We start from the raw sequence: 27,914 nt of genomic DNA, 5'->3' as shown, positions 1-27,914 counted from the left end.
GGGGGCTTCTGTGTGTTTTGGGGCAGTGTCATGGTTTTGTGTCTTTAGGCAGGGCCGTGGAGCCCTTCAATCTCAAGCCAAGGTCAAAACAAAAGGGAGGTGGTAGGTGTTCAGCCCAGACCATAAAGGAAGAGAGAGAAGACACAGCTTTTCAAGGGTTCTTTGTTTCTCTGTGATCCTTAGACATCTCGGTAGCTGCGGAGACCATATTGAGAAGAGAGAAGGGGTAAGAAGAGAAACTGAAACAAAACTTTGAGGCTAAACAGTGAATTCTGTCACACAAATGAAACACGTGACGACGGCTCCTTAAATGCCCTACTGAATCACTAGGGGAGATACTTTGCTGTTTCACTGCGGAAGACAGGGAAAACTGTGAATGGAGACGTCTTGGTTTTCCTCACTTGAAGAGAGGGTTACCAAGGCAGAAACAAGTAAAAATGTGCAAGGAGTTACTTACCAGCCTCTGGTGTTCTCTTATAGCTGAGAACTGAGCTGGGCCACCTCAATTACCTACTTTTCCTCCCAGATCCCAGCGGACGGGAGCCGAGGCCTGAGGACTGACTTCATGATTTTCCACAAGTAGGTAACTGGGAGCACCCCCACTCCAGACATGCACCACCAGAACTGGGCTGGAGCCCAGAGGCCTGACGACTGCCCAAGTGTCTGGGCACCAAGGCCATCTCTGTCCCACGTCTGCAGCCGGAGAGCCCCACCTCCCCCACCTCAGATGGCCAAGCAAGCTTGGCCCCCTGGCCCCAGTCCTCTCGCCAACCATCAGCACACGGCACTGGTGGCCAGCTCCGGTCCGCCTCAAGGATGTGAAGGTGACAGAGAGGAACCCCAGTGGCAGAGGGAGGAGACACCCACGTGGAGCAGGCAGGACCAGAGCCTCAGACCCTAACCTCATCCCAAGAAGCTCTAGCAATGCAGGGAAGAAAAGGAACGCTATGGCCTCCCTGACTGGAGCCCAAAGAAACAGCGACAGCACAACCATCAGCTCGCCAGCGGAGTGAGACGGGCCATCTTAGCTCTACGGCAAAGCAACAAGCAAACCTGCCACACTGCTCAGCCCCACAGCTGGCACAGCTGGCACGGAAGGCCTAGGCTCAAAGCCGACCGGCTGCCTCTGGCAACACCTGCCTCTTCAAGGGCAAAGGGTGAAGGGAGACGCTCTGTTGCACACACATGTTCCAGAAAGACATACCAGCTGACCGTGAGAGCATTCTTTTTTTAAAAAAAGATGAAAAATGAGCAAATATATACACAATCCCTGTCAGCCCGTCCTGGCCCAACAGGGCAGCCATCACACTGCATCTCTTGCTTCCTGAACTTTCCTCCCCACCGCCTGGAGCATGCCTCTTGCACTACCCAGCATGCTGGTCTCTAGGACACACGTGCCACCACCCCATGTGGATCCCATGTGCTCACTGCAGCCCGGCAGTGCCCGATTCCCAGGACAATCTTTCCCTGAGGAGTCCCCACACTGGCCAGGGGTGGGAAGCAGAGTGCCCTGTCTTCCTGTCCTGTTTCTCCACTTCCCTCAGGATAATACTGCTTCCATGGTGTCCCTCAGGGTGGGTCCCCTCAGAGTTTATGAGCCAGGAGGGTGGTCAGCTTGATCTTGCCATCCATGGAGGCAGTGAGGCACGTCCCGCAGTCCATGGCCGTGCTCCAAGCCACTGTGACCACAGGGGCTCGGTGGCCGCCCAGGCTCACGCAGCTCTCCAGAACCTTCTCATCCCCGCCCAGCTGCAAGACAGGAGAGAGGAGGTGTCACAAACACGGCCACTATAGTTACTCCTTTGTCTTAGGTGGAAAACCATATCACACACCTGAAAAGACTAGAGAATTTCCTCTGCCACCTTTAACTCGCTGTGGCCGGTGCCTTCTGCACCCACCCCGACCTACACCCAGTTCTTTCCCTACATGGCTCCCTGCTACCCAGCATTAGATCGGGTTTCTGCTGGTTGGTTTCCCATTTGCTTCCCCCAGGAGTGCAAGCTGCAGGTCATCCACCGCGGGACCCAGCACAGCGGCGCCCAGGAAGGCCCTGAGGACCCCGGAGGAGCCCGGCCTCTCTCCCACTAGCACCAGCCACCAGGACTCAGCCCACAGCATGAGGAGTAGGAAGGTATCAAGGAAGGGGAAGCCAGGAGCATGCATAATGACCAATCCAGCTACAGACAACACCCATGAATAAGAACCGGAAGTCGTTGGCCTTTGTAATTTAAAAATCATAGCTTGTTTAAAGTCTGTAAAAATAGAATCAAAAATTCATTATATTCCTTAAGTAAGTAGACCCCGTATCTAGCATTTCAAAAATTATACAGAGGGAAATCCTGCAACCTACCAACTGGTCACAGAGCAAGTCTGACTGCAAATCATCAGCCCACAGTAGCCACCCTGGCTCAAGCAGAATTCCAGAACCTTCTCATCCCTACCCAGCCGCAAGAGAACAGGAGGCATTCCAGACAAATGACAAAGGCTAACGGGAACAAATGACAAAGGCTGACTGGGACAAAACACAAGTGACAAAGGCTCATGATTAAAAATACACAAACATCCATACAACACACATAAAACCATACACAAAGTACAGCATAACTGAAACTCAGTTTCTAGCCAATAAAATCCAGGTAGGCTTGCAAACCAAAAGCTTTGTACAGCATCTTCTAACAGCAATTACAAGATATTACAGAGCTAATTTTAAGAAGGCAAGAGCCACTCAACGCATCATCTGTGGAAAAGAGGAGCCTCACTGATGGTAAACCCAGATTACCTGGGGCCGTGCTCTGGATCAATGGTCTAGACGGCTCCTGATGCCACCTCCTCTGCACTCCCCTCCGCCTCCCCCAACTCCAGTGCTCTCACTTGCCTCTGTCCCTGTGGGGCCCCAAGGCCTGCCTCACTCCCAGTCCTCCCAACAACTCCTCCTCCACCTCCTTCGAAGGCCTCACATTCACAGACCACCGCCCACCCCCACCACCCTGCAGGGGTCTCCCCTCAGCACTCAGCCCCTGCCCAGCTTCCTGGGCTCAGTACCCTGCCCTGTCTAGGATGTGGGTGTTTTACGCGTGAGCCCCACAAGAGCAGGATCACACGGTCTCCCCTGCGTCCACCCAAAGAGCTTAGGCCAATGCCTGTACACAACTGCCATCCACAGCATGTGCTGTCCACAGACAAATGACCCATGGCAATGGGGGCGTGGAGAGCCCCCAACCAGAGAACACTATACCTGTGGCTCTGTACCTACACACTGAACACTACCAGTAGGCAGAGTTACCACTGAGGCTAAGAACAGGTTGGCATGGTTACCAAACACATATGCCGAGGGGCGCCTGGGCAGCTCAGCCGGTGAAGCATCTGCCTTCAGCTCAGGTCATGATACCAGGGTCCTGGGATGGAGCCCCGAGCTGGACTTCCTGCTCAGCATGAAATCTGCTTCTCCCTCCCCCACTGCTCATCACCCTCTCTTGCTCTCAAAATCTCAAAAAAAAAAAACAACAAACATATGCTTAGACTACAACTCAAATCCTCCTCACTGGTCTGTTTGACAATACCAATAAAACAGAAGAGGTTTATAATTTCAGACAACTGTACCAGAAAAGTACACGAATCAGAGCTCGGATGTGAGAATTAAAGCAAGCACATCAACTGAGGGACAAAACCAAAGTGGACAACTGACATCATGGTGTGATAAACCACAGCCCCGAATTTCGCCTTGGCCATGGACTGGAATGTCCGTAACCCACGGCACCTCCGATAAACTAATATATCTATACCAGATGAGTCACAAAGCAGACCACCTCCCCATGTGCGGCATGCTCCCCGCCCCAACCCAACACACTTCCCAATGTCTCTCCCTACTTTTTCACACTTTCTCTAACAGGTATTATTCCCAAGGAACAAAAGCAGAAAAGGGCCAGAATCTTGTCAAAGGACAGCAGATGGACAAGCAAAGAAAAGGACGAGCATGCCATGCCACATCCCCATCCCGAGCAGGGGGGCCAGCCCCCTGCCAGGCCTGTAGCCAGGGGGCCCCAGGTGCTATCCATCCTGGGTCAGGGGCTTCCCTGCACTCAGCTGGGCCCAGACCTCCAGGGAGGAAGCCCCCTGCCCACCATGACAACCCCACTCACCCCCATACCTTGTAGATGACGCCCCCTGTGGCCGAACACGTCAGCATGTAATTTCCCTCCGAGTCAAAGGCGAAGAGTCGGCCCCGGGGCACTTGAACCTGCTTATAGCCACTGTAGCCAGACAGCACAAAGGGGCCTGTGGCGTCGGCAGGGAGGCCGTACTCAGACACCTTCAGGCCACTCTTGTGGATGTTCCACTGGATGAACTGCAACCACAAAACACAACCTGAACGCTCTTTCAGCGGGGCTGGCCACGGCTCTCCAGGGCCAGGCCCGGGCGGGGGAAGGACGGATTCCAGGGTAGAGGGGGTGGGTCTACAGGCCACAAGGAAAGCTAGTGGGACGACTCCCCAGTCTGTCTTTCCCTAACACAAGTTAAACAATTTTCTAGAGAAGAACATCTTAGAAAGAGTCCGCAACTTCACAGCAGAGCCTGAACTTTCTCTCTGGCCTGACTCCCGGAGAAGAAGCGGGAAGGCAACTACCCATGTTTGGATTCCCATCGCTCAAGCAGGGGGAATGCTCCAAGGGATTGTTACTGTTGTTGTTGTTGTTTCTAGGGTTAGAACCCAAGTGGATTTTTCTGACTTAGAAGCAAAGAGAGGATAAATTCCAAATATCCTCCCCCTGTCTCAGGAGTGTAATCCACTGAACACGAGCAGTATGGTTACAAACTGGCTTCATGTACTGTAGTGTACATAATCCTTTCGTCTACACCATGGACCGGCTGCCTGTGTGACAACCTCTTAACTGAGAATCCTACTCAAATAGGAAGTCAAGCTTTAATTTAAAAATTCTTTCCCATAGTTTTCAAAAGAAGAATTCACTTTGTAATTACAGTTTTCAATGAATAATACAGGTACATGGTGTAAAATCCAAAGTACAGGGGGGTATACGGGAAAAACAAGTCTTCCTCCCACCTCGGCCTGCCTGCCTCCCAACCGCAGCTTCCTTTCCAGAAATCCTAACGTGTCCTTCCAGAAAGAACACATAAGGGGGCACTTACCTTCACTTTTTATCTCCTGACTTCCTTTTTACGTTTCTTGACTCCTCCCTGGCCTATACACACTGTCTCGAGGAAGCACATCTACACATCACACTGTGACCACCCTCACAACCTGGGCCCTAATCTGGACCCCACTGATCCACCTAGAGTGGGAAGAGTCACTTCTGCTACAACAATGAGGAAGGCTGGGTTCTCCCCTTTTCTGATTGCCAATTCCCACTACACTTGTTCAAACCTCACCAGAGACTGGTTACTATCACTACCCCTAACATACTGATGACGCGCTAAGGCAGAGAGGGGCCCGAGGTCACGGAGCTAGTAAAGGGCACGGCCAGGATTAATCTCAGCTCCTCGTGCCATTCTGGTGCTCTCTGGAATCTCAGATGCCTGAGCCAGAGGAAGAGGAGTTTCCGATCAAAATCCTGCTCCCACCTACCTTCCCATCCTCACCGATGCTGTACACGGTATTCTCATCGTAACTGAACTCCACAGAGTAGACCTCCCCGCAGTGGGCCTTCCAGCTCATGGCGCACTCATGCTGCTGCATATCTGAGGCAAGGAGAGAACACTAAGAACCCCATCCAGACCCTGGGGAGGGATCCACCCACAACAGGAAGCACCTCTTGCCCTATGCCCAAAGGCAGGAACGGTTGTGGGGCCAAGGGCCTCCTGGGACCTACAGCTATCACAGAGCTGACCCTTGCCCGAAAGGTCTTTCAGTTTGCTCATTCTCTCCTCCAGTGTATTCATCATCGATTTAACATATCTAAAATGAAGCTTTCTTCCCTGGGTTGAAAATGAGGTTCAGGAATCCCCAGGGGAGCCTGAGCTCATCTGGGCAGCCCGCAAGTCTAGGGAGACAAACAAATCCTTCCCAAGCAGCCTCTGTAAGGTCCCCCCAGGGCACCTGGGGGGTCTGCTAGACACGGTCCCTAGTTCCCTCCCAGACTCTGCTTCTCCTGGGGGCAGGCCTGCATAGGGCTCCTGAGACAGTGTGCCGGATAACTCAGAAGCACACTGTTCTGATGCTTTTACCAGGAGAACGAACTAGCCACACCAGGCAGACAGCACGGCATTACTCATGTGTCCTCCTGGATCTCACGCAGGACTCGGATCAAACAGCTCCAGACTCAAGGACTGCTAAGCCCCACCACACTGACCACGTGCAAGGTGAACGATCACAGAGGTCTTGAAAGGAGCAGGCTTGGACCAAAGTTAAGCTCTACTTCGAGCATCCCAAATTGGGACTTCTGCAGTAGCTTCTAGTCTAGTCTTGCATTTTTGTGCAAGACTCCTTCTGTGGGACACTGAAGGAGGGGGCCAGACCTCCACGAGCATGCCTGCTGCGTACCAAATAGCCGGATGACACCATCAGCCGCCCCTGTGACCAGCAGGTTTCCGTTGTGATTGAAGGCCGTGCAGTTGATGGCAATGGGCTCTGGGTCCAGGGAGAACTGGAGCTAGCGAAAAAATAAAAAAATAAAAACCAACTAAATCTCAAACTGTAAGAGAACCACCACCCAATATTCAAGACAAGTTCTGTCTGCAAAGGGAAGGGACTAAGATTGAGGAGAGCGCACAAGAGCATGAAAAGCACTGGAAGGTACTACTTTCAAAATCCAACGGTACAAAGTTGCTTGTGTTACAGCTTCTCATTATAACTGCACACCTTTGACTGCAACACTCCTTTGTATATACTCGTATCTCATCAAAACTTTAAAGATCACAAGTAAACATGAAACTATTATATAAGTGCCTTTGAGGAAAAGAGAAAGATTAAGAAGGATCTAACTAACCTGGGCTGTACAAGGGAAAACACCTGAGAGGTGGAGGACAAAGGTGTGCCAGATGGGGTGGGGATGAGAAGTCTCCAGGGAGAGGACAGCACTCAGGGAAGCAGGGAAGACCTGCAGCCGCAGGACACACCACGAGGCAGGGGTAGTGGGGGGCAGATCTTGTAGGGCCCACAGTGGTGTGGATGGGAAATCCAGAAGGACAGGGAGCAGTGTGACATGCCAAGAGCCTGCCACTCCCTCCAGCGGGTCGGGGAGGTCCCCCCAGAGGTCCCCCCGGCAGGAGGTCATTCGGTGTCCAGAGAGGGGCACTAGAGAGCCAGTCGAGGGCAGGTTCCTGCAAGTGCAGAGCAGTGGGCGGAATGGAAACATCTTGCAGGTGGAGCTGAAGAGGTCTGCTCAGGGACTCTGCAGGGTGAGGGAGAAGGCTGGCTCCAGAAAGACACCCAGTTTCTCGGTGGGGCACGTTTGCCAAGACGAGGAACCCTCGGGAGGAAAAGAGACGCGGCAGGGCACGGTGGTTGCGAATTCCGGTGTGGCGCCGATCCCTGTGCCCCGGGGACACCCCGAGGTGGGAATGCACACCATCTCTAGAGGCGGATGTGGGGAGGTGCCAACTGAATGCTTGTGCCACAGCCTGGCTGTAGGATGGGCACCCTTCGTGCCATCCAGTGACCTCAGGAAGCTGTTGTTCAAGGCAAGAGCCACGCCATGTTTGCATGCCCAGACTGATTTTAATAAGAAACACTGCTGCCTTTTACATGTGTGAGCTCACACATCATCCCTCTTTCTCGGGGCTTAGGGTCCCAGCAGCAAGCTCCTGCTACGGCAGGTGGGTAGTCCTTGGCTCCTGAGGAAGGCGGGCCACATGGCTCATAAGCCAGCTTCTATGTGGCTTCTATGTGGCTGTCAATTCTCAAGAACATACACGTGTCCGCATCAGTTCCAGCTGCTGCTGGCATTTCCACACAATACTAGGTTAACGGGGAGTCAGAAAGAGACTCCACTTGTCTCCAAAAAAAAAATGAGCCACTGGATTGCATAATACCAAGTGAAAGAAGCCAATCTGACCATGCTATGAGATTCCAACTATGTGAGATGATGGAAAAAGCAAAGCTATGGAGATGGTATAAAGCTTGGCAGTGGCCAAGGCCTAAGGAGGTAAATGGGAGATCTCTGTACCCTCCTCCCAATTTTGATGTGAACCAGAACTCCTCCAATAAACTTTTTTAGAGCCTTTCAATATAAACGAAATGAAATTTAAAAATGCTAAAGACACCACAAGGGCCCTCTGATGGGCTATGTGTGACATCTAAGCTCGGGGCACAGGTCTCAATCTGCCCAACTGGCGTGTTACTACTTTCCCAACACTTCAACTTTGAACCTGCCTCACCAGTTGGAATCTGAGGAGCCCAGAGCAAGGAGAGGATGAGGCTCGGGAGAAGTCAGGGATGCGAATGCACAGCTACCCCAGGAGTGTGACCCCGCATGGACCCATGGGGAGACCCACAGGGCAGAACCTGCACCTGCTGCTTCATGGTTTTCGTGTCCCACAGTAGCAGCTTGCCAGGAACCTGATTAGTACCCTTGCTGCCGATATCCAGAGCAGAGAAGTCCATCTGGGAAGCGAGGCTCGGGGCTGCGGCCGAACAGACGAAAGAGGCGCCACTGGGGCTGCACGCAAGCGACAGGATTCTGCAATACACGTGGGGCTAGGTCAGCACTCTGCCTGACCCTCAGGCTTCGGCTCTGAGGGGGGCCACCCCCAGCCCCCAGGGGCCGGGGCCGAAGGCCCAGCAAGACCCAGGCCCCGCGGAGCATGGCGAGTGTGGGCAGTGGCAACTGCTCACCTAGGCATGTCATCGTTGATGTTGATCTCGCAGAGATTCTTCTTGGCTTCCGTGTCGTAGAGACGCACCGTCCCCACACCGCTGCCCAACAAGAGCTGGAACGAGAAGGGGCGGGAGATGCGAGGAAGAGCATGGGGCTCAGGCCCATCAGGGAGGACCGTGGGGGCGGGGCAGGCCCACTCCTGTGAGGTGAGGACAGCACCGCAGCCTGCGGCCTCTGCAGGCCTCCAACACACTCGGGAAATCTGGCTAAAATGGACCTCATTTAAAAGTTACAGTGAAGACATCACAGGTGACCCTGCACAGAAGCAAAACTTCAAAAGGAATCTATGGACTAGGAGAGAGGTATCCCCGGAGATACACCTGGAAATGTGCCGGCTGATTAAATGAGGCCCTCGACCTTCCCTCCATTTCTGCCAGTTTTAAATCCTGGCTGTTCCCGTCCTCCCTTCTCGCTCACCATCTAGCCGCCTATATTCTGACCTCAAATTAACCCTGGCAGGCTAATACTTGTACAGAGTAAGCTCGGAGATCCTAGTACCATAGGGTAATTCCTGCAGGTTATCAAAAACTTTTTAAAAACCAACGAGGTTTGCCTCTTGGGCTGCCTGGTATGATGTCCTTGAAATAGAATATAATGAAAGAAAACTCGGGCAGCCCGGGTGGCTCGGCGGTTTAGCGCCACCTTCAGCCTAGGGTGTGATCCTGGAGACCTGGGATCGAGTCCCATGCCCATGCCGGGCTCCCTGCATGGGGCCTGCTTCTCCCTCTGCCTTGTCTTTGCCTCTCTCTCTGTCTCTCATGAGTAAATAAATAAAATCTTAAAAAAAAAAAACCAAAAAACCTCTATAAATCAAGTTTACCTCATTAACTACAAATTCTTTCTCAAGTAGTAAAGTCCAGGAGGAAAGAGAACACTGTATTAATGGCACTTAGAGGACCCGAGGGGCCCCCATAGGCCACCAGCCCCACCAGCTTCTCCGGGAGCCTGCCACACAGGGATGGGTCTGGGCAGGAGCAGGGGCAGCTGAGAACACGGGTGGCGGGCTGTTAGAAACTGGAGAGATGACAGGAGCTGACAGAACAGGAGGCAAGCCGGTGTCTCCCCCAGGCAGAGCACCCCACCGCCAGACAGGAGTGTTTTCCAGGTCCCACTACCATCTGATTTCAATTCCTGTTAACCCAATAACCACCACCCCTGCCCCCCAAACACAATCCTGCAGAGACAGTCTGGGTGCATGTGGCCCCCCACCCCCAGTTAGAGAAAAGGGAGGGTTTGGTTTGGCTGCCTCAGGTCAGCCTGTGCTGCCAGATGCTGGGGGACGGCCTTGGGAGCTCCCCACTCAGACGGCAGCAAGATGGGTGTCACTCACCAGCCTGTCGCGCTTGGTGGCCCACTCTAGAGACAGGAGCGGCGACTTGGAAATGGAGGACGCTTTGGTCTGCATGATGGGGTTGAAAGACCACACTTTGATGACCCCGTCCACGTCTAAGCTGGCGACCCTCCTGCCCGAGCAGTCCACTCTAAGACAGAAGAGAGAAGGAGGCTCTTACCATCCTTGCCTGAGCCCACCATCCTCTCCAGCTAGCACCCAGAGGATTGCTTTGCTGACTCCTCAACGATTTCTCAAACTGCCTACACTCCAAGGATGGGTGAAAACTATTTCTAGAAGCATTCATCCATTCACTTGTCCGAGAACTACTTACAGGGGACCTATTGTGTGCTGAGCCCTATGGTAATAAGCAACAGGGACAGAGCAGCAAGCAAGGTGCACCAGCCCCATTCCTGGGCCCCTGATGCCTCCTGCGCCACAGCTCCAAACGATCTGCACCAGGAGAGGGAGCCCAACCACTCTCTGAAAACCACACTCCATGAGGGTTCCTCATAAAGGTCATGCTTTTCCCACATGTGGCTAGAAGCTTGTACACGATAAATATTTAGCTACAAGTAAAGCAACATAAAGTAAATTAAAATTAAGTCTTAGGGAGTTCAAATAAAAGGTAACTTGTTCCTAAAACTCAGAAACCCACAGTTGTAAAGGACAGAGAGGTTACCTGGGCCAAGAGCAGCTATCCAGCCCTCCTCTGATGCTAGAGGGATGGCTGTGGTCCAGCAGGGACCATCCCACCAGGTGTGCGTCCTGCCCGCCACACCTTCACATGCACAGCCTGATAAGCCAGGCTTCCTGGGGAGCGTGTTCCCTGCCCAGGCCTCCCCCCACAGACCCGAGCCCACCTGCAGTGCATGATGGAGGAGTGGTGTTCCCCGTACTCCTCCTGCCCCAGCACAATGAATGGCTGCTCAGGGCGGACCCCTCCGCCCTCGGGACCTGCTGCAGAAGCCCGCGTCAGCGTCTCCAGCGCCTCCACGTGGAGCTCTGGGAAGGGCTCAGCCTCTGGGCCACTAGCCTCGGGCTTCTTCTCTGCACTCTGTGACAAGCCAAGCGGGGACAAGTCAGTTGGCTTGGGTCCAGCCTTTCACATCCGGGGACCCGCTACAGGACAGCTAGGATGCCAGGCCACAGCATGCTACGGGAGGCCCTCGGGGGGTACAGGGTCTAGAAGGAAGCACCCGGTTTGTCGGAGAGGCAGGTTCCTGCTCTGCCAGTGGCCTGTCTCTAGAGACCTTCCCCTTCTCACAGGCCCTGCTAAGGGAGTAGTGGGCCATGGGCATCCTCTCCCTATCACAGCTGACATGACTCAGGACAGGCCAACAATAAAAATCAGTGAGCACCTAGTAAGTGCCAGGTTGTACCTGGGTGAATAGGTATTTGCGACTACGTTTGTTTCCCTCATTTAATCCTGCCCCAAACCTTCTGAGGTCCTACTACTAACCCAATTTTATAACTATGGAAACTAAGTCTGAAAGCAGAAAGTTAAATAACTTGCCCAAGGTCAAGAGCTGGCAAGGGGTAGATTTGGATGGGAAGCCAGGTCAGTCAGAGGTAAGCCTAGCCCCCAGCCAGCATCTCACCATACCAACGAGCACGTCCACCTGGGAAGGGGTTGCCAAGAGACTGGGGCGACCAGCGAGACAGAACGATAGAGACCCCAGGAGAGCAGAGCCAGAACAAGGCCGGGCACCAGAGGGTACCCCCCACACCCTGCCGCTTGGTGAGAACACAGCCGCCCTGGTCTCTGCCTCCCTAGTGCACTGAATGTTGACCACCATGGCTACTACCCATTCACCCAGATATAACCCAGGCCAGGGGGCATCAGCCAGGGCGACCTCCACCACCCCGTATGGCTCCCAAGGCTCTTCTAAGTGCTCTCAGGGTCGCAGAAAGCACAGTTCTACAGCAAAAGAAATGTAACAGAGGGAGAGACCTCCAAGCTCAGACAGGTGCCCTCTGGGAGTGGCTGGGGGCAGGCATTTCCCTAATCCTACTGTCAGAAGAGGGCAATTCAAGATCAGAACCTTAAGGCCTATGCCATCAAACTACAACCAGCACAGGGCTGGTAACTGGCAGCAGTGCTTCCGAAAGAGGCGACGTAGCCCCAAGTAGGGGATAAATGACCAACAAGATGGCAAAGCCAGTAAATCCTTTGGGTGCTTCCCTTCAATCCTGAGTACGTGACAGAAAGAGAAGCAGCTTTACTGCCAGGAAGAGTAGACCCCGACCCATTTTCACTGGTGATGTGAGTCCCAGGGCTCAGCGAGGCAAGGGCTAGGGCCACAGCCCAGCCTTGCATGTCAGGGCAGCATCTCCAGCAGGGGATGCAGGACAAAGGGGTCCTGGGAAAGAGCAAGGCTAGGTGATCTGGGTTAAAGCAGGGGAAACGGGGCTCTCCTGCCAAGCCTCCCAGAATCTGACACGCTAATATTATCATGCAGAAATAAGGAGGTAAGAGCAGGCGCTGTACCAACCCCACCTATTTCCACAGCAGCCACACAACTGTCCTTGCAGGCACCCGCACAATGTCAAGACTGAGCCATACCTGCAAAGTCATAGAGAAAAGCTCCTTTCTCTCTTTGCCGTGATCCTGCAGACGCCGCTGCCGGTGCTGTGACCAGCTGGACTCCCCAGAGGCCAACCCACTGAAGAGGCTCTTCCCGTCCTTGGGCCCACATGCTGCATCCTTTCCCTTGGCAGGCTAGAGGGTGAGATACGGGGTTGTAAAAAGTCACTTCCTGCCTGAGTCCACATCATGACACCTCTGCCGGGGGTGGGGGGGAATGGGGGGGTGGAGGAAGCGGAAGCCGGTGGGGGGGGTGGGGGCAGCTTCCTTACCCTACGGTTCCCTGGGTAAGGTTCATGCCCAGCTGTGTAGAGAGGTAGTCAGAACATTACCACCTCAGCCTAGGGGCAAAGTCAAGAAGGGACCTAAGCAGTCTGGACCCCCTCCTTGCTGTTGTCCACTCCCCTGTTTTAAGAGGCAGGTCACCAGCACTCCTCAGCCGGCCCTATCCCTCACCTACAGGCAGACACATATACCTCCTTTATCTAGCTAGGACAATTAACTCCAGGTAAGGAGGAGGAGACCAGCACTTACCAAGCATGACTGGGGGGGGGGTGGGGGGTCAGGCCCTAGGCTAGGTGTCAGAAACATCTACGACCAACTATATATTTGGGCAATATAAAAAAAGGTTTATGCAACATACAATCACCTCTCTGGAGGCAAAAGGAACACAATACCCTCTCCTATTTTGGGACAAGTGTATGACTAAGCCAACTAAGGTTAACAAGTACTGAGGTATTTGTCTTTTTTTTTTTTTCCAAGATTTTATGTATTTGAGACAGAGAGAGCGAGCAAGCAAGCAAGCAAGCAAACATGAGTGGAGGGCAGAGGGAGAAACAGGCTCCCTGGGGAGCAAGGACCCAATGTGGGGCTCAATCCCAAGACCCTGTGATCATGACTTGGGCCAAAAGCAGATGCTTAACTGTCAGAGCCACCCAGGCACCCCAAAACTGAAGTATTTGGAAATGGTTACTAGGCAACCAGAAATCATTAACAGAAACTGCCGGAAACTCAAGGACCTTTGAGCAAGATACAATGGGCAGGAAAGAAATTGGCATCTTCTGGCCCCTTTTCATGACAAGAGTGATAAAGTAGGCCAAGGTTACAGCAGATGAATTAATAAAATCCCCACCCCACTCCCATGGAGAAAAGATTCTTAATCTAGAGCCATTTTTTAAAAATTTTAAAGATTTATTTATTCATGAGAGAGCAAGCAAGCAGGAGGTAGGGCAGAGAGAGAGAGAGAGAGAGAGAGAGAGAGAGAGAGAGAACCCCAAGCAGATTCCCTACTGGGCACAGAGCCCAACTCAGGGCTCAATCCCGTGACCCCAAGATCATGACCTGAGCCAAAACCAAGAGTCGGACACTCAACTGACTGAGCCACCCTGGCACCACCAGAGCCTTTTGAAAAGGAGAGGTCACCTCATCCTTTCCAGATTATCTCACTGGGCTGTTTCCAACCTTATTCCCACAGACTGTGATGGCCAACACTGCTCCCCTCTCCCCACCTTATTTTACACTCTTAGCAAAGGAATACATATGCCAACAGCCACTCAGGTCTGAGGCCAATCTCTTGGCAAGTCATCAGCATGTAAGACATAAATCAAGAGAATAAACTCAACCAAAGTCTGCTCGCTTTCTACTTCTACTTATTATTTTTTATGTTAACGCAAAACAACTTAAAATGATTAACAGATTCCTTTAGACCCTGAAACCATGGGACGAGTTCAAAAGGAAATTTTAAAGGACTCTTGAGTTCACATAGAGCCTAACTAGCTGACCTTCAGGGTTATTTGTTTTTCTGAGGTGCTCTCCAGGGTATCGACTTATGCTTGTATCAGAGGTTTCTTCTAGGCAAAGTATTTGATGCTCCACATTCTGGCTTATCTTGGGAGAAGTAGGATTCCTGGCCAAGATAACCTTAGAAAGAATACCAACAACAATAACAGCACCAAAATATATTACTCATTGAATGCTGACCACATGCAAGGCACCACGCTAAGAACTTTACAAATGTGCCCTTAAAATAAAGATGAGGACATTATTTTACTAGGAAGAACTGAGGCTTAGGTCAAGTTACTGCTCCCATAGGGACCACTGGACAGAAGTCGAATTCCCACCCAAATCTGACAGCAAACTCCACGCTCTGAGAAACCTCATAAAAGCAGTAGCATGAAAAGAACAAAGAGAAGAAAGTGACAGTGAATAGAAAAGATAAGAAGAAATGTCAGGTTCCCAGAGCTAAATCACATAACAAGGACAAGGCCCTTCTCACAGCACTTCTGGCCATTTTTGAGAAGTAAGTAACCCATGGTTCATGGAACACTGAAGAGGTTCCACAGTTTTAGAAAGTGGAAAAAGACTTCTCTTACTTACCCAGAAGAGGTGGTCAAGATATACAAGGAAGTCCTGAAACCATGGCATACCTCACATGATCCCCACGGAGGTAGTGCTCACTCCCTGGGTTGCAATCCCAGAGTGCCAGCCCTGATTATATGAATCTATGGATTCCTCCCCATATCTCTGATCACGGGGGCAAATCAGACTAAAGACTTCCACAAGGGTAGCTATACTCGTGTCAGACAAAATAGACTTTAAGCCAAAGACTGCAATAAGAAACAAAGTCATTAGGTGATGATGAAGGGGTCCATCCAATAAGAGGATATGACACTTGTAAGTATTTATGCACCCAGACATAGGAGCACCCAAATACACACAGCAAATACCAAGGAGAAATAGGCAGCAATGCCATAATAATTAGGGACTGCAATACCCCACTTTCAACAATAAAGAGACCATCCAGACAGAAAATCAAGGAACTACTGCACTTGAACTACACTTCAGACTAGATGGACCTAAAGGACAAATACAAAACACTCCATCCAAAAGCAGCAGCATACACATTCTGCTTAAGCACGTGGAACATTTCCAGGATAGATCATATGTTAGGCCACAAAACAAGTCTTAATAAATTTGGTAAGACTGAAATCATATCAAGCATCACAATTATACCAAACTACAAATCCATTAAAAGAAGAAAATTTAAACATTCACAAATATGTGGAGGTTAAATAACATGTTTCTGAACAACCAATGGATCAAAGCAGAAATCAAAAAAGAGTACCAAAAAATACCTTGAGACAAATGAAAACGTAAATACAACACACCAAAACTCATGAGATGCAGCAGGTGCAGTTCTAAGAGGGATATTCATAGCAATAAATGCCTGCACCAAGAAACAAAAAAGAGCTCACATGAACAACCTCCTCAAGGAACTAGAAAAACAAATGAAGCCCAAAGTTAGAAAAAATGGAAATAACAAGGACCAGAATGAAAATTAATGAAATAGAGACTAAAGAGACAATATAAATGACCACTAGGATTAACATCCAGTTTTTAAAAAAATGAAACAGACAAACCTTAACCAGCAGAGGACTCAAAAAAAAAAAAAAAAAAAAAGGAAAGGAAAGGAAAGAATTCCAAAAAATCTCTTCAAAAGCCCTCACATTCTAATAAAAAAAAAAAGACAAAAAAACAAACAAACAAAACGGTGGTAGAGGCCATGTTTTCTGATTAAACATGGCCACAGCAACTCTACAACCAGCTACATACATAGTTGGGGAAAGAAAGAAGATCACTTCCTGGGTTGACAGTTATTTTCCAAAATAATAATCCAGACAAGTGAGAAAGTCTCAAAAAGCCTGGACCAACTATTATGCAGTTGTGACAGATTTATCAGCATGACCCAGAAATTTTTACTCTGGACCCTTGAGAAGAAAAGGGAAAAGAACCCACATGATATTGCATTCACACCCTGGAAGTACGTAGACCACAGGGGATCCAGCCTGGAGCCAGCCCTAGGTGGGGAATGCTACAGAGGGCAGACAGGTGCTCTGTGGCATTCTAATTCTCCTGCTCACTGCTACACTTAAGACATGGTGTGTCTTCTATACCTATGGAAGAGAGAGGCTTGGGATGGACTTCCAATTCCTCTGACACAAAAGTCCCCTGTAGCACTTTCCTGGACAGGACAGTAAATATGACACAAAAAAGTACAAAGGCAGGTGGTTCCCTCCAAGTCAAGATGAGAAGGAAGTTGTCCAGTAGGTGGTCAGGTAAGGGCTGGACCATCCTCCAAAAGGAAAATTCAAACAGTGTTAAAAGAAGGCACCACAATGAACTGAAAAACTGTCTTTATAATGACAGGGTAGTTTATGCCAAGAGAGCTAGGGACCTACACGTGACCTCATCAGATCCACTTTCAGAGAGCTTCTCCTTCAACTGCATCTCATTATTTACTAAAGAATGGTGAACAACAAAACAATAATGTGCTAAAAACTGGTGAATGCAGCACTTCACAAAACACTTTAATAAATAGGTTAAGGTAAACGTGTGTCTAGCTACAACTGTACATAACCTAAATAAATGTTTACTGTGATAATACTGGTAATTTACAGTTTTGAAAGCAAACCTCATAAAAGTCTTAACTACCAGATTCATAAAACATTCCAAGTGGTCCAAATTATATTCTTTACCAGGCAGTCATCCAAAAGAGGCAGGAAACAAGTCCCAGTAATCTGGTCTCACCTGAAGTAATACAAAGCTACCCAGAGGACAGGCCCTCATCACATGTAAAATTATAGAACAAAAGGCATGGAAGAGGGCTCCCATTTCCTCTGTCCCATTAAAATCCATGGAAACAGCCCCAAGGGCAGCTGTTCTTACCACTGATGTCTCAGTAGCTATGAAGTAATTTGATACTAATAAGAGTTACAAATGCAGAAGTTTGCTTTCTTTACAGCCAATTAGAGGTTATCTCTATAATACCTGGCAGCCCCATAGCTTCCTGAGTGGGAGTGGAAGGAGTGGCATTATAAGGCTGGAGGGAAAGACCGAGAAAAAGTGGAGGCTGGGTGAGCCAGCAGTGCAGGTGCCCTCAGGCACTACTGTAACAGAGATCCTAGAAGAGCTCAGGAGCTGTGGTCTTCGAGTTACTTCCATTTGTTTCTTAAATTTTGCCTCCAGATGTCTATAAAGCCCAGAGTGTACATCACCATATATTGTGCCATGTACAATGCCATGAACGTTTCAGTAGTAATGACCAGGTTACAATGATCCATCACAAGTGGGCAAGATGCTCATGTGATTGAAATGTCCAATGCTATACATAAATCAGATTTAAAACAGGAAGGCCTGATTATTTTATTTATTGCTAATGTAATAGCAATAATGTAATGTAATAAACCTTATGTTTTTTTTGTTTGCTTACTCATTAAAAATAAAGAGAGGGGCAGCCCCGGTGGCTCAGCGGTTTAGTGCCACCTTCAGCCCAGGGCCTGGTCCTAGAGACCCGGGATCGAGTTCCACGTTGGGCTCCCTCAGTCTGTGTCTCTGCCTCTCTCTCTCTCTCTCTGAGCCACCTGGACTGCCCAATAAATAAAATCTTTAAAAAACAAAGAAAGAAAGAGAGGGGCACCTGGGTGGCTCAGTGGTCAAGCATCTGCCTTTGGCTCAGGGTGTGACCCCAGGGTCCTGGGATTGAGTCCTATATCAGGCTCCCTGCAGGCAGCCTGCTTCTCCCTCAGCCTATGTCTCTGCCTCTCTCTGTGTGTGTCTCTCATGAATAAATAAATAAAATCTTAAAATAAAATGAGAAAGAGAGCTCCATTGAGTCAAAAGTGAAAAAAAGACTTTGTGCTTCATACGTGCTAACAAAGCAAGGTGGCTCATTAAAAAGCAAATGTCATTTTCTACTAAGTTAAAAGCAATGTATCAAAAAAATAAAAAATAAATTAAAAAATAAAAGCAATGTATCATTAAAGTCATAAGAAGCGATCATACAACTAACTGCATTTGATATTGGTAAGAGAGCACTCAAATTTTAATACACTCAAATTTGGTGTATTAATTATAACAGAAGAATTAAAAACTTAGAATGTCCCCCAGAGGAGGGAGGCAGGATGGTGAGAGGTCTAGAAGGTCATGTCATACAGGAAAACACTGGAGAGAAGAGGGAAGAATGAACAGAGTGCTCATCATGGCAAGATAGGAAGTGTCCAAGTAGCTTAAAGGGCAAAGCTACAATCAACAAGTAAAACTTTTAGAGGTTTCTACAAATAGCTAAGAGGCAACTATCCCCATATTAACAAGTAGTGAGCTCCACATCACAGGAAGCAATCAATCAGAGGACGTGCTCCTCTACCCAACAGGAGGGGGGGGGGGGGGGGGCAGATAACCTTTAAGCTTCCTGTAACTCTGAAATGCTCTGATTTTCCTCAACCTCAAATATACTAGTTATTTTCAGAATTGAAGTATCAAGGCTGAGTCTAATTAACAAATTAATAAAACCACAAGTGACCTAAACATTGGATTTTTCAGATGGCAGATATCTATCACCCCCATTCGTGAAATGGAAAGAGAGCTACCTTTGCTCTGTTAACATACCTCACGGTGACCCAAGTTCTGTTGGAACAGATTTTAGAGGCAATTGCTTACTGCGAATTACATTCTAATCCTCATCCCATGAACATGAACTGCACAGAAAATTTCCAATCCCATGCGAATCTCACTATGTAACACTTAGTTCCTGGACACATAAAGAACAAAGCTACAGGCTTAACCCCAAAGAACCCATCTCGTGTTTTCTTTAAGTCAATGAAATTGAATTTCAGAATTTCCTGCATTTTTTTTTTCAAGAGACTTAGCACCCCAAACATCAACTATTACACTTATAAAATATTCAACTGTGACAGAGATCTGCAATGCAAACAATATAACTTATTCAGCCACATTCCACAGAGCTGGAATTTGAATTTTCAGGTTCAGGATTCAGAAAAACTGCCATGGCAATCACCAGGTTTGGTTTGGGACTGCCCTGGGACCTCATGAATGCCAGGGGACAGTCGTACTGCGTTGCTAGCACCTCGGGTTTCAGAGCTGAGTCGAGGACTCCAGTAGGCCAGTACCTTCCCAAATGCGACCAGCACTGCTACCACGTACTGGGTGTGTACAGTCTGTCAGGCATGCGTATACCAAGGGCTCTTACAGCAGTTCAGGAACTTCTCCTGAGCAATAAATGTTAGTATCATCCCAAGTAAATTGGGGTGACTTTAAAGCAATCTGAGCAAGGATGATAAACAAGGACCTGGGGCTGAAAGTACACGGCCTGACTCCGAAGCCTGCACTCTTCACTCCCCAGCGTCCTGCTCAGCACCTGCACTTCAACAGCAAAATAGCACGGGCTGTGCTAAAAGCCCTGCCACCCCTTGGGCAGCCCCCCGCTTCCCTGCGGCAGGGAGCAGCCCCAAACTTCTGCATCACTTGCAGCTCTTCTCAGGCCAAGGGTCGTAAGAGAGGAGGGCAGCGATTATGATGACTTACTTTATCTGTAGCTCGTAAAAACACATTAAAAGAGAAAGGATCCCTGACCAAGCAGCAACGTGTAACTGTGGGCCTGTTAAACTTTCACTCTGGAAAGTGAAAGTGCCACACTGCTGTGGGCAACGCTGACCATCTCTGCCAGGAAAACCACTCATGGGACCCATGGCCGTTTTGGACATGACCTGGCATAAAAGAAATTCTCTTACGAGCTTCCATAAAAGTGAAGAACAGCCAAAGTCCTTTGAGGAATCAGTGAATACCAACTTGTACAAGCAACACATTGATTTAGAAGTCACTCTAATTTACTCCTCCTCTACACACTGCTTTAGATCACCAGACATTCAAACTTCCACAGTGGCCTGAATTCACCCTCCAGCCACCAACTCCCCATCACAAGCTCTCACGAGTTCACAGGAATTTAATGAGAAAAAGGGAAGAGATTCAAAGCTCACTTCTCCCTGCCAGGCACCCGCTCCCCTGCAGGGGGTCACAGGCTTAAAGGCAGGACCCAGGAGTGCAGGCAATGTAGTGGCAAGGGGCCAAGTGAGAGGTCCCTCCAAGCTAGACGCAGTCTGAGACCCGGCTCCACCCCTGGCCAGCAGCACCCACCGGCCTACCATCTCAGGGTGCCCACGACACCTGCAGCGCTGGCCAGCAGGGTGGGCGAAGGCTGTGGGAAGTGGATTTCCTCCTCACTGCCTCCACTCTCTTAGCTTTTCCCTCCCCCTGCAGCACCATCACTTATGTGTGAGGGAAAGGCAGGGAGGAAGGAAGAAAGGGAGTGAGATGTGAACTTAGGATCTCATCAGGACACCAGAGAGAGCAGTCCTAAGGAGAGAACAAACGACACCTGGCTTGACTCCACGTAGGTTGAAAGTACAGTCGGATGTCAGGGGCCTCTTGGCAGGAGTTAAAAGGGCAGGCCTTGCGCTCACCTGACCGCTGAAGGGCTCCTTCTTGGCCGAGTTTAGAGCCTGGGACGCGCCCTGCGCAGGCGATAACCTTGAGGGGCTCTTCTTACTCTGAGGCAGCAGCGAGGACAGGAAACCCACTCGAGGCGACTGGGACAGGGACGTGTTCCGCTGGCTGCACACCATGGCCCTGGACAAGCAGACACACAAGGTCACGGGGCTGGAGGGGGACGTGAGGGAACCCAGAGCACGGGCCCCCTGGGCTCCGGGTCCAGGCCCCCACGTTGGGGCAAGCATTACCCCTGGCACTGTTTCTTCTACCACAGGGAGCATCTCTGCACCACGGTAAGGCCTGCGGCTCTCTGCCGTCCAAGAGCCACTGGCCACACGTGCCGCTGAGCACCTGAAACGGGCTGGTCCGAAGCCAGGCGCGCCAGCGGCGTAAGACCCACACCAGAAGCCAAGCCTCAGCACAAAAATGGTCCCAAGATCTCAGGAATACTTGGTTTATAGTCATCACGGGCAGAAATGGTATTTTGGATACACTGTGCTCTAACAAATTCATCATAAAATTAACTGCACCTGTTTGTTTTTACTTAGTTTAAGCCAAGATTTTTTTAAGTTACGGGTCTGGCTTGCTTTTGATCCCCGCCCCCGCCCCGACCCCCACCATGCTAGCTCGGAAACCAGAGCTGTTTCACCTGGTAGCGCACGCGACCCCACCTAGGTCCAGACTCTGCCGGCCTGCCTTGGCATCCTGCCTCACCTGCCACTAGCTGCGGGGCCACTCTGTGCCTCGGTCTCTTCAACTGCTACCATCACTACCATCGGCTGGGGCCTCCGCTTTAACTGGCTGTGTTTTAAGGTGGCCTCTTTCACCAGTTGCCTACCTCTTTGGACCCTCGGGTAGGAGCACACTTCCACCAGACTGCATCCAACCTGCTGGGTGCCAACCTTTTCATCCATGAGGCACCACTCTCAACACAGACTGCCCAGGGCTTTACGAGGGCTCTGTGTTTATTACTTACTCAGATGCGCACATCTGGTCGTGCAGGGCCCCTCCTCCCTCGGGGCAGGTTCAGAGGCCCGGCACCTTGCTCAGAAAGCTTAGATGGGAACAGCAAGGGCCAAGGAGGCTCCCTGGCAATTCCATGTCAGCAGGGTCAGGGGAAGACGACGCGGAACAGATGAGAGGAGGGGCTGCCCTCACATGCCCCCCTCATGCCCTGAAGCCCGCACACACTCACAGTTCCGAGTCCCCCAGACGGTCCATGTTGGAGACGTAAGGAGGCAATTTGTGCTGGACCAAAGTCTCCTCCTCCTCTGGTTGCAGCTCCTCTTTCTTCAGGCGGTGGATTTCAGCTTGCAAGGCAAAGAGCTGTGGGGGGGGGGGGGGGGGGGGGGCGAATGAGATGGTGGCCTCACCTCATCTTCTCACCTTCCCTCTGCTAAGGAGGAGACACATCACCATCACCTCCAATACCCAACCTCACCGGCTCTAGGGGCTCCTGGGTCTGCGCCTTGGGGAGCCGGCCTCAGCCTCTGCTCCCCATGGAGTGGGTAAACAGGCCAGTGGCAGCTGTCCCTGGACTACAGTGAGGTGAGAGACCAACACAAATCCCACTTTTTTTCTTTTCCTCATTTGACTTGCTTCTTCCTGAATTCATTGAGGAAAAACAGCTCTACCCGGTCCTCCACCCTATGGAATCGACAAAATCAGGCCCTGGGACTCTCATGGAAAATTATTTTTAAATAAAGTTCAGCATTTTTGACCTCATGCCTGAAATAAAAATATATCCGCCCCCAAAATGCAAACAGCTTTTGATCTCCCTTTTTCCAAATATATGACCTGCAGTGGCCTCAATGTCAATGACAGAGACATGTAAAGGCAAATGTGGGTCCCCTGGCTCTATCATTTTCCCCAATTAGAGGGTCATGGAGCTGAGCAGAATAACAAAATTATATCTGGTTTGTAAGCAACAGAGATGTGGATATATTTGGAAAGGGACTGGGGTATGAAAGAGACCCAGGAAAGCACATAGTCTTCCTCCTCTCAAACTTCACTGCCATTACGGTGCTGTTCCTGCTAAACATGAAGCTGGCGTCTGGTTTTCAGAGACTGTGACAGCCCCCAAATCACCAGTACTGACTTGCTGGTGACTCACTTGCATCTGAGATTAGTGCTTTCCTATTTTTAACCAGCCCTCCACCACCACTACCTAATTTCACATGTGAAAAGCGGAAGTTCTTCCCACCCAAGAAGCAAGAGTGTTCAGAACAAACCTTCTGGCGAAGAACTTCGTTTTCTTCTTGAACCTGGTTGGTCCTCTGGCATTCTGCATCAAAGTTCAGGATCACGGGAACTGGTGCACAAAGTTAAAGAAAAAGCCTGCCTGGGAAATGATTTAAAAGCCCTTCCCACACTCTTGACCCAGCAGCAAAACCCTTGAGCCTAAGTCATAGGGCACAGAGGACAGACTTCATCCTGCGGGCTCTCCACACCTGTAGGGAAGAGTCTCTCCCTTGGCGCTGGATCTGGCCTGACTTTCTCCGGACAGACTCATGGACACACGTGACAATCTGGCTGGTCAGCCCAGAAAGAGGATGTAAATCTAGACCTGAGCATTTTCTCCCCAACACCAGCAGCAAAGAGTTAGCACTCAGTGGGCTTTGCAGCCAACACAAACTGTAGCCAGGTCAGTGCAGACACTCAGGAGTGACACCAAGGGCCTGCCGGTCTACTATCTGGGCAGAAGGCTCAGTCTCCTGGCCTTCCCCTCTCCAGACTGCACCTCTCCCTAGCAAAGGTGTAGACTGAGCAGAGAGCTTCCAGCAGACTGGACAATCTCATACATGCTATGAATACCCACATCCTGGGTCAGGGAGTCAGCCTTTCCCCCTTAAACAGCTTCAGTCAGGCACAAATCAGGTAGGGCTCCAGTCCTAGGGAAGGGAACTGGGGCTCAAATGTGTGTGTGACCTAGTTTGCAGGGCACTATCTTGCACTGAAAAGACCTTCACTGACGTTTCCAATTTCCTTAGAGGGTCCATATGGTCAGTCATAACCACTACTGGCCTAAGCCCACTGCTAGTTTAGCCTGAAAGCCCTCAGGAGGAGGAGGGGCTTTTATACCTGGCCAGAGTGGAATTCCCACTCAGACCCACAACACAAAAGGAAAGGGCACCCTTCCTACCTCCACAGATGTCCCTCCCAGAGGCCATCTAGTTTGCAGGGCACTATCTTGCACTGAAAAGACCTTCACTGACGTTTCCAATTTCCTTAGAGGGTCCATATGGTCAGTCATAACCACTACTGGCCTAAGCCCACTGCTAGTTTAGCCTGAAAGCCCTCAGGGGAGGAGGGGCTTTTATACCTGGCCAGAGTGGAATTCCCACTCAGACCCACAACACAAAAGGAAAGGGCACCCTTCCTACCTCCACAGATGTCCCTCCCAGAGGCCAAATGGCCACCCGTGGTGGGGGGGGGGGGGCTCTACAACACCCAATTTATCAGTGACTCACCAGGCAGATCCATTCAAACCCAATTCCCTTCTCTTCCTCTAGAATTCCAGCCTAAAGAGCATAAGCCTTGGGGGATGTCCTGGGCCTCATGAATGCCAGCTTTCCATGACAAAATGGTCAACACGGTAGGCTACAAATTACGTACATTCTCCTTCTCTTAAATAGCCATACACATATTCTTAAAGCTGCTCCATTTTCTGGCAAGTTGAGGAACACTGAGGTCACTGTCAGAGTGACCCAAACGGTAACACAGGAAGGAAGCTGTGGCCCAAGAAATATTCTGACCTGCTATCTAATCTCAAGAAAGCCAAGGAATAACCTGGGGTGGGGGACCGGGGAGGAGGGCACCGGGCATGCACAGAGAGGGTATTCTCAAGGCTGGCCAGCTGCAATGAGCAGCAGCCACCTCTCGACCCCCTGTACCTGCCCAGCACTACTTGAGGGCTCCCGGCAGAGCCAGGCGCTTGTACCCCACTGCTACTACCGTCCCGGCTCATGCATGTCAGCTATTACTTCGGCAGCGTCACAACAAAGATGTAGGATTTCCTGGCCAGCTGGCAAAAATAACCACAATCTGTCCAGCCCCCTCACAGAACACATGACAACGGTCCATGGGCATTTTGGAGAAGAAACAATCGCCTCAAGAGCAAGCGGCAGACTCGGCCCATAGCCCCGGGCAGTGGAGAGGATATGCATGCATTGAAACAGTACGCTGAGGAAGTTGTGCAGGGACACAATGAACGTATCAGCCCACTGTCGAGAGAAGTAGGTAGCAAAGGTGGGGTTGGTGTCTGGGGATGGGAGGAAGGGCAGGACAAACCAATCCTTCCACTCAGCCTGGTTCTGGAGCTCTGTGGCCTGCTTTGCAAAGAACTCTTGAGCTTTGTCATTTCTGTTTGTCTGCCAAGATAAAGAGGAGGTAGCAAAGGGGGGGGGGGAGGGGGACAGACACAGAAGTCCAGAAGTAAGATTCTTCATTACTGCACAACAGAGAGCCTCTGGATGCCAGCCTGCCAGGTAAGAGGCCAAATATAATCTACAAATGCCATAAAGGACATCACTCTTTTCTCAAATTCCTTGTAATTTCCAAGAAGCTGGTTTAAACTGAAATCCTGAAGATAAATGCCATCCTAAAAATTCCTAGTTGATTTTCAAATAATCTAAGTGGCTTATTTGCCCAGGTCAGCTATAAGCTTTATTACTCAAACTAACCCAGCTACTTCTATTCGTTGAAACACCACCCAGGCTTATGTGCTTAAAACGAGAGGAAATAGGAATGAGGAAGACAAGTCAGATGATCTAGAGGTGAGAAGGAGGGGGAAAAGTAGGAAAACAGTCAAAAATAATTTGCACTGTGACTGTTCCACCCTTTCCCAGAGGAACATAAAGAGTCCTCCCTAGAAATTAAAAAGAAAATCTATTTTGGGGTCAAAGAACTCTCTCCAAGGAGTCTGTGAGCTAACAAGCACCTGGATGGTGTAGACGAGATAAAAGCGGAACAGACTGGTTTTCAGCTTGTTGATGGTGGGTCTATATATATCCTCCAAGCGGCTGAAGAGCCGCCGCTCCAGGTAGCTCCAATAATCCCGAAGCGCGGCCAAGTCATACATCTGCATTAACTGCTGCAGCTGGTCCACAATCTTGTCCACCTGGTGGAGAAAGATGGGATGGAGGAGCTGGTGATGGACAAAAGGCAATGTTCCCATCATTTCGCAAAGCTCATACAGCCTTTTCCTCTTGCTGTGGCTTCTGAATGTTATTTTTTTAAGTTAGCAATCTAAAGCGTTCAAAACATAGGCATGTGGTAGTTAGAGTTATTTTCTGATGTTAGATCTGTGGTTCGACCCTTTAGCAAGCACGTAAATTTCCCATGTAAAAGCACAAAGCAGGAGACCTGAGTCTAGGTCTCAGACCTGTGTCTGGTTTACTCAACCAACTCGACAATGTCACTTTGATTCTCTGCTCTCAGGTGCCTACGATTTCAAAAAACAAAAGAAGAGAGAGACAATCTCTGTAGTCACCCCACACACACAACTCCACCATTCCAGGAGTCCTAGACTCACGGACAGATGCACTGACTGATTCAAGTCATGGAAGCACCACTCCCGTCCTGGCAGCTGCTCAGATGTCAGCCAAAGAAGTCACCTCCATGTGAAAAAATCACACCAGAGTTACACAGTCTGGAGGAGAAGGTTTTAGATACCAATCCAACACCCACATCGGAGGTGGGGGGGGGGGGGGCACGGAGGCTTGGACAGCTGAAAATACTTGCTTTTGCCTCTAAGTTCCACTAACTTTGGCAAGACAAGGACCCAGGTCCCCTAACTTGCCCAGGGCTCTTGGGCTACTAGCTCCCTGCCTCTCTCACTTCACCCGCCAACACCAACCAAGAGTCAGCAAAAACACACAAGTCACACACATGTAAATTCCAAGAACTTCTAGGGCAGCCCGCGGGGCTCAGCGGTTTAGTGCCTGCCTTCCGCCCAGGCGGTGACCCCGGGGTCCCAGGTTCGAGTACCACGTCGGGCTCCCTGCATGGAGCCTGCTTCTCCCTCTCTCTCTCTCTCTCTCTCTGTGTCTCTCATGAATAAATAAACAAAAAAATTTTTTAATTCCAGAAAATCATGTTTGAACAGGGGAAATACAAGGTTTTAAAATGTTCACCGGCTTCCCCAACTGAGGCGGCCAGTAAGTCACCTGCAAAGCCATTTTAAAACAAACACAAAAAGACATCTGAACCCAGCTAACATTTTGGGCTGCACAGCCCTTTGCCCCCAGGGCCATCGGAAGCCAACTTGGAGTATTTCTGTTGCCCAAACTCAACGGTCGACCCAACCGTAGCTCCTAAAACCTCCATCTCCATCCAGGCCAATTGGCCAGCACCTGCCTGGAGGCGGCAGCGTGCAGGACCGAGAGCTGGACCAGGAGTCAGGGCAGCTGGGCTCCAGCCTCGCGAGGCTGCGGGCTCGCCGGGCACCCTCTGGCAAGTCACGGCCCCTCGCAGGACCTCAGTCCGTCGTGCGTCCAGCGAGGGCCCCGGACGCGCGGCTGCCGACGGTCCCCCCGGCGCCGTGACAGCGCCGCTCCCGCCCCGGAGGGCAGTGCTGGGGGAGGGGGGCCCGCGCCCGGCTCCCTCGGGGCCGCCTCTGCCCGCGCCGCCCTCACCCGGAACCCTTTCTCCTTGTCCGCCTTGATCTCGGCGTCCAGCTGCCGCAGCGTGTGTGTGAAGCCGCGGAAGAGCAGGTACTCCCGGACCAGCTCGTCTGTGCGCTCCACCGCCTCCGCCATCGCTGCGCCGGCGCCCTGAGCGGCCGCGGCGGGCGGGGACGGGAGGGGCGGGGCCTGGGCCGCGA

At 50.6% G+C, this 27,914-nt stretch overlaps 1 protein-coding gene across 5 annotated transcripts; it reads right to left on the bottom strand.

Annotated features, from left to right (window-relative positions):
* Nucleotides 1-146: 146 nt before the first annotated feature.
* Nucleotides 147-27,914, bottom strand: WDR91 (WD repeat domain 91). 5 transcript variants are annotated; one of them, XM_072762985.1, is made up of 16 exons: nt 27,727-27,914; nt 26,475-26,534; nt 26,031-26,210; nt 25,254-25,461; nt 23,323-23,405; nt 22,287-22,417; nt 21,064-21,229; nt 12,728-12,883; nt 11,025-11,218; nt 10,162-10,312; nt 8,789-8,883; nt 8,465-8,633; nt 6,497-6,605; nt 5,582-5,694; nt 4,148-4,345; nt 147-1,749 (listed from the first exon to the last, which is right to left on the bottom strand). In XM_072762985.1, the coding sequence occupies exons 3-16, from the start codon at nt 26,175-26,177 to the stop codon at nt 1,585-1,587; spliced, it is 2,085 nt and encodes a 694-aa protein (XP_072619086.1). In that variant the 5' UTR covers nt 26,178-26,210; nt 26,475-26,534; nt 27,727-27,914; the 3' UTR covers nt 147-1,584. The 5 variants fall into 5 exon arrangements, with proteins under 5 accessions (XP_072619086.1, XP_072619087.1, XP_025840309.2 ...); XM_072762986.1 differs by having other exon boundaries at nt 25,254-25,314; XM_025984524.2 differs by lacking the exon at nt 26,475-26,534 and having other exon boundaries at nt 27,727-27,905.

Source organism: Vulpes vulpes, chromosome 7, assembly GCF_048418805.1.
Source record: "Vulpes vulpes isolate BD-2025 chromosome 7, VulVul3, whole genome shotgun sequence".
In the NCBI taxonomy this organism is placed as follows: Eukaryota; Metazoa; Chordata; class Mammalia; order Carnivora; family Canidae; genus Vulpes; species Vulpes vulpes.
Note: the sequence above shows the minus strand (reverse complement) of the source record. Positions and strands in the feature narration are given on the sequence as shown.

Coding starts and splice junctions, on each gene's coding strand:
- WDR91 (XM_025984524.2), bottom strand. CDS start 27,849: ATGGCGGAGGCGGTGGAGCGCACAGACGAGCTGGTCCGGGAGTACCTG. Junction 25,462..26,030: donor ATCTCGTCTACACCATCCAG/GTGCTTGTTAGC, acceptor TTATCTTGGCAG/ACAAACAGAAATGACAAAGC. Junction 12,884..21,063: donor AGGAGCCCTTCAGCGGTCAG/GTGAGCGCAAGG, acceptor CTCACCCTCTAG/CCTGCCAAGGGAAAGGATGC.